Raw genomic sequence first — 6,585 nt, forward strand, 5'->3', positions numbered from 1 at the left:
TCTGTATACCTTTTTAAAAGGAAATATTGGTGGGGGCGTAAATTTGTGTCCATATACAATATGCTATATGTTAAACAGAACAGAATGAACCTTACATTTTTAATGGCTACAAAAAGTTTTCATTTTATTGTTAGGATATAGGATAGTTGCAAAATGCAACTGCATGTCAATGAAAGTAAATCAGGAACAGGGCATGTTTAGTTGCATTTTATTTCAAAAATTCATTGGAACGGCAAGCGGGCCTCGGATAGGCAGTAAGTGAAGAACAGCGTGCGACTTGCGCCCCGACAATGAACTTGACACTTGCCGAATAAAGACTGGAAAACAAAAGGTGTAACTACGAATGACAAAAAAAAAAAAAAAAATCAAATAAATAATAATACATGAACAACACGGACTAAGATCCTTCCCTCAAAAAATCCTACGGTCCTTTTGTGTCCTTGTCCTGCGAGGCTTATTCACATCCAATGAACATTTATATTTCCCCTTATGTTTCCCCTGCAATTATTGGCTTGATTTAATTATCATTAATAATAACAACAATAACAATAATGACCAGATAACAAAGTATATTCAGTTACAGTTAGGTCTATGCACAGCATCCCAATTAATAATTTTCCTTTTAAAAATAAAAAACCACTGCCACCCCAACCCGCGGTTTTCGTATCCAGGTGTCCATTGCTTGATGAGATTGCAATAAACATGCAGTTGTCAGAAGTTTTTTCTAAGAAATATGAATGTTCTTCATTAAAATTATTAGAATCTATCTGCAAAAACAATCGGCAAACTTGAACTTGGTGAACTCTTATTCGCTATGAACGGGTTGAGGAAGAACAGATGATGGTGCGTGTTGACCAATCAGTGGAAACAGGAGTGTCAGGCCCACCCACATGTGCAAAACAAATATTAATGTTATAATCTCGGTTTATGTGCACGAATGAAATATTTGTTTTCTTGTTTTTGGCTATTTCTTTTTAAATTGAAAAACAAGCAGATACAACATAAATTGTTGTGATGTGATAAAGAGAGATAACGTGATCAAATGTGATAAGTGAACGGTTTATTAGTTATTTCGTTTTGAAGACAAAAACGAGAAAACGAATTATCCGAAGGTACACACACACACACACACACACACAAACAAACATCATGTTACTTGTTTTTGAAACTGTCAAGAAACACAGCGGCACAAATGCATGTAAACGAATGCACCCAAACGAAGCGGCGGAGGTATTCGAATTAATAACATTTTAATTCTACAAAATGCTAAAAGTCGTACATTCCATGGCTCGCTTATTGCCCAGTAGGCCAACCTACCTTTGACCCCCCAACAGTTGGCCCTAGTCCGGATAGTAAAACGACCGGATGTCCGGCCAAAACAGCGTGTCGCTTTACATTTGGCCAAATCCAAACGATGTATACAGTTACTATACAACTAATTAGCTCATAGTTTGAAAAGGGCGACCAGTTAAACAAGATAGTCGGTTACACTCAAATCATGGCTTCCCAAAAGTATGGCGCTCTTCCAGAAACAATTAAGCTATTAAAAGAGAACGACTACACGACGCTACAAAGTATCGCGTTCTACTGGAAACAAACGAAGATATATTTAAACTTTTAGAATTCCAAAGATTACCAGCGCGGGAAATGAATCTTAGTAACAACTAATAAACAATACGAGTTGTGTATATATATATATATATATATATATATATATAAAATCTTGATATCGTGACGTGTACAGTGTGGATTTTCGCTACATAAAATAGCTTGATCAGAGTCAAGCGAAGGTAATCGAAATAAATATTGGTTCACATTGCAATCGTATTAGAAATCCTTAAAGATACAGAACATATCACGGCATTTACCATGCTCGAGGTTTGATCAAATATTACAGTAGCTTATCAATACATTCAACAGGGCTCTGTGCCAACAGGACTGAACTCACCACTTGCGCTTTGCTGCTACTGGAATTGTCCACCATCACTCTTTTCCTCGATACACCACTGTGCGTGTTTTTTTCCCCACCACAAACCTTGATCAACGCACCGAATTTATGTGCATCCACCCGAACGTTTAATATCGCCCTGATGCAAGAGTAATAAGCCTTTCAGTACTTGCAGAAAAAAAAAAAAAAAACACTCGATGTTGGTATTTAAAAAAAAAAAAAAGGGGGCCAGCCAAAGGGGAAACGCCTGACCTCACCTCCCGAACTGCCGCGCACAGGGACTCCCACAGTCCCCTCGACTTTTCCTCCTCCAGCCGGAGCCCCCCCCCCCCGCACATTAACGTATATTTAAATCCCGCCCCACCGGCTCATGCAACAAGTTACTACGTTCTTACGTTTCCCCTTTGCCAACAGCTAAGTAAAATATTTATAGCACAAAACTGATAGGACATTCACACACGCGGCCGTCCAAGTATCTAATATTAGACATTTATTTTGGAGTCACAATTCTGATACTCAATAATAACCAAATATAGACATACAATTATTCTTTATAAAAAATGTATTGTTAATAACCCGTTATAAAATACATAAGCATTTTTACAGCTTACTCTTTCTGACCAACAAGTATAACATTAAAGCTTTTGTGTAATGACTCATTTTTGTGATCTACGCTGAAAGCGTTGTTGCTACGCCCTCTACTGGTACAAAAGTGCAAACATTTACCGTGTCATATTAGCTGTCAGATACAGGCAGGTATGACTTGTAACTTGTCATGTCTAATGATACTTTATAACCATCATTAAAACGGTAGCTAACACAACAAAAGGTTAAAACAATATCTGTGACATCAACTAAAGACACAACAACATTCAGTAAAGATATATCTCCCTTTATTAGGTCCATCAATATTTTACAAGCAAAAGAACATAATAAAGGCCAATTAAATATAACACAAACACCATGACATGAGGCAAAGACTTCAAGTACAGTGGTCTACTCCTTTCGGACAAGAGCAGCAGTCCCTTGGAAGACTCTGTATGGTAAAAACAGATGCAAGAAAATAAGTAAGGTACAATTACATAACATAAGCTTGCTTAAATAAAAAGTGGTTCAGAATCTCAGAATGTGTGCTAGCACTTACCACAACAGCAGACATCTATGCTTTGTCAATGCCAAGTTCCTCAGGTGTCGCGATACCAAGCTCGTCAAGGGTAGGCCGAAGCTCTTGGATAACGTAGGGGTAGATGTCTTTGTGTGGGCCAGCTTTGTCCTGCATTTTGAATAGAAAGAGAATGTGTGAGAGACTAAGATCACGAGATGAGGATGTTTAACCGATACGTTTTTCCATATTCAAAGGTGGGAAGGGTTTTACAAGTATTATGACCACGTTTTGCGTTTTTTTGGAGTGTATTGCAACGTGTGAATTTGTAAGATGCAAGACATTTTTATAAATTAGTTTTTCCTTGTTGGGTGGCATGGTTGACATCGAAAAACTGTAGCTGTAGTAAGAAATGTAAAGCTTATAAGCATTACGAGAATTAAAATAAATAAACAATAATTTTGCCTTGAAGTTTTTTGCCATCTAGTCCAACAAAACCTGAGTAATTAGACAATATTGTATTTGCTAGTTTACATTTTGCTTCGTATTAAAAGGAATAGTTCACCCAAAAATCATCATTTACTCACCCTCACGCCATCCCAAATGTGTAGGACTTTCTTCTGCAGAACAAAAACGAAGATTTTCAGAAGAATATCTCAGCTCTGTAGGTCACAACAATGCAAGTGCATGGTGTCCAGAACTTTGAAGCTCAAAAAAACAAAAGTAATTCATATGATTACAGTGGTTAATCCAAGTCTTCTGAAGTTATCCAATTGGTTTTGGGTTATAACAGACCAAAATGTAAATCCCTTTTCACTGTGCATTTTGCCATTGCAGTCTCTAGGCATGATCATGGTTTCAAGCTCAGTTACACTTCCTGGAGCTTAATGCATGGGCAGAGCACTAGATGACACCTGGAAGTGTAATCAAGCTTGAAATCATGATCACCAAGGAGACTGCTGTCAAGATTTATAGTGAAAAAGCAGTTATGTTTTGGTTAGTTATGTGGATTGATTTTATGCTGCTTTATGTCCTTTTTGAAGCTTCAAAATTTGCCACGATTCACTTGCGTTGTATGGACCTACAGAGCTAAAATATTCTAAAAATCCTTGTTTGTGTTCTGCAGAAGAAACAAAGTCATACACATCTGGGGTGGCATGAGGGTGAGTAAATGATTAGAGAATTTTTATTTTTGGGTGAACTATCCCTTTAAGCAATTTGAATGTGTCAATGATATCAGCCTTAAGATGTAAAATGAATACAATGTCATTGGTGTATTCTGCAGTTGTCTGGAGTGTTTTGTTGACCTTCACTGCTTCAAGGATGCGGATGGCACTGGCCAAATCGTTTAACCTCCGACAGGCTCTCAGGGCTGCGTCCAGGATCTTTGGCTCAGGTACCAAGTCGTAACCGATCAAAGTGTTCATTCCTGAGATGGAAAGGAGGACAATTTTACTTCATAGGTACCAGAGATGGTGTCAGTCTTTTTGAGTTTCTTTCCTAAACCAACAGCAAGTATACTTCCTAATTCCAAAGATTTAGAAGTTAGCTCAGAAACTTTAAAGAAGTGTTCAGTTTTTAAATGATGCTACCGGATCAAACTGAACCTGTTTTTCTGGTTATTTTCACACACACACATAAAATTATGCTAACACTACATTAAAAACATGAAAACACAAGTCTGCTCTCACGGATGGAAACCTGTTTGTCCTGATAGAATAGTGTGTTTAAATTCTCTTCCTTTACAAGCTCAGCATTCAAATGCACATCTGTTGATTCAATTGCAATCCACACACACCTTTCCTCAGCTCCCAAGCATCAATGTCTGGTTTGTTGAAGTAAGTGATCCAGCGGGCATCAAACTCTTCATCTGTCTCCTGTTTGCCATGGGAATAGGAACGAGCAGCTAGTGAAGCTGTAAAAGTGGAAAAACAAATCAGAAAGTAATAGTCAGAAATAATTCAAACTTGAAGAATGGTTCACTTCACAAGACTAAATAACTTGGATCAATGACAACACGTCAGCTAAAGTACAAGTCTGTGCTATCAGCTAAGCTTGAAGAAGCAGTAAGTCATAGCTTTGACATTGCGACATGAGTATTTCCTGGGACACTGTAGGGTTGTAAAAGGGCCATTACCTTATGACAAGGCTCTAATGTTGTGATCTATGTATCAGTCAAGGGTATCTTAATGGTGGAGTGAGATTTTGCTTTGCATACAGACCTTGTTCCAGTTGGAACATGGCCAGTGCTCTTGCTTGACCTACGTTTGAATGGTGCATGGTTCAACAGGGTAGTCTGACTTGAGCTAACTCCTGATCATCTACTAAAGAAGGTCAGACAGAGTTTCACTGATATCCCAACAAATTTGAACAATGAGGCAGGGAAGCATACACAATGCAAGCTTATGCTGATGACATTTATCGCCAGATAAACTTGAATCAATCTATTAACACTTATGATCTGTGTATGCATTGAGGTTAAAGTACTGACATGTGTTTATGGAACCAATTCTCATTGACAGCATTATCTATAGTGACACTGCCCAGCACTGGATTGATGCAAGGTGAATTTGTGCACTCTTCATAGATGTTAGCTTGCGGCGCACGTAGTCATACACCTCTATGCTGCAAGAAATAATAACCATACAGTTCCATACCTACGCTAAATATATTTTAAGGCTTAACCATATACAAACTGTACAATCTGTCCCATTACAGAATTAATCATGGTCAGAACAATTCAGAAACCTGATGCTGTCAGTCTTGATTGTAGCGTTTATTCCACCGAAGGCCGAAGCCTCACTTTAGTGGGTCATTACAAGGACACTGTCGGAAAACAACTGCAGAACTCAGTAAAAGACAGGGAAGACCCGCTTTTAAATTGAAAATGCTTTTATTAAAGCGGAGTCATTCAGCGCGTGATTATTAGTACGCATGCTGGCCGTTGATCTTGTCAATCAAGCACACATCCGGCACCGGTGCGTTTGGATTAGCGCGTGTGCTAAGCTAAGTTCCGAGTCAAGGTGTTCCCGTTAACTCTGCCTCTTATAGTCGGGTTTCCAATCAAGCTACTTCCATAATGTGGTAAAATGTGTATTTACCTGTATACTGTGGCCGTGACCTTGTTAAACTCCGAGCACCGGAGAATGAGAGTCGAAGGGCGGCTCTGAACATGGTGCGGCTCACCGGGTTAAAGTGCAGCTCGGACTGAAAGATGTGCACACGGGCTCACGCTGCTGAAGCTTGTACAGCTAACCGACAACCGCCGTGCGACTGCGCATGCGCTCTGCGACCGCCGTGCGACTGCGCATGCGCTCTGCGGATGCTCTTGAGAAACGGAGCCCTTGGACAGGATTTTGCTAGGTATGAAAATATGTAGTGATGACAGGGGGTTTTGAGCATGAAAGACAAAGATAAAATTGCTAGAGCTAGATGATAGATCACTAAACTATATTCCATGCTTCATTAAATAGCATGAGCACAGTAAAATATTTCACTATATTACATGGAATTACTAGTGTTATACTGTTGTAAA

The 6,585-nt window shown here is 39.0% G+C and overlaps 2 protein-coding genes across 2 annotated transcripts in view; both read right to left on the reverse strand.

The window, feature by feature from the left end:
- Positions 1-2,229, reverse strand: part of LOC127437729 (AT-rich interactive domain-containing protein 3B-like) — a 40,870-nt gene extending 38,641 nt beyond the window's left edge. Inside the window, exon 1 of the mRNA XM_051692834.1 lies at positions 1,949-2,229. Within this exon, the coding sequence (XP_051548794.1) occupies positions 1,949-1,984 (36 nt within the window). The 5' untranslated portion in view covers positions 1,985-2,229. The remainder of the gene's footprint in view (positions 1-1,948) is intronic.
- Positions 2,230-2,824: 595 nt separating this feature from the next.
- On the reverse strand, positions 2,825-6,319 carry LOC127437716 (cytochrome c oxidase subunit 5A, mitochondrial-like). Its single transcript, XM_051692813.1, has 5 exons — positions 6,152-6,319; positions 4,849-4,965; positions 4,358-4,479; positions 3,093-3,221; positions 2,825-2,984 (listed from the first exon to the last, which is right to left on the reverse strand). Exons 1-4 carry the CDS (start codon positions 6,222-6,224, stop codon positions 3,108-3,110), a joined length of 426 nt encoding a protein of 141 aa, XP_051548773.1. The 5' UTR covers positions 6,225-6,319; the 3' UTR covers positions 2,825-2,984; positions 3,093-3,107.
- Positions 6,320-6,585: the final 266 nt, after the last annotated feature.

The sequence above is a fragment of the Myxocyprinus asiaticus genome, chromosome 48 (assembly GCF_019703515.2).
Source record: "Myxocyprinus asiaticus isolate MX2 ecotype Aquarium Trade chromosome 48, UBuf_Myxa_2, whole genome shotgun sequence".
NCBI classification, from domain to species: domain Eukaryota; kingdom Metazoa; phylum Chordata; class Actinopteri; order Cypriniformes; family Catostomidae; genus Myxocyprinus; species Myxocyprinus asiaticus.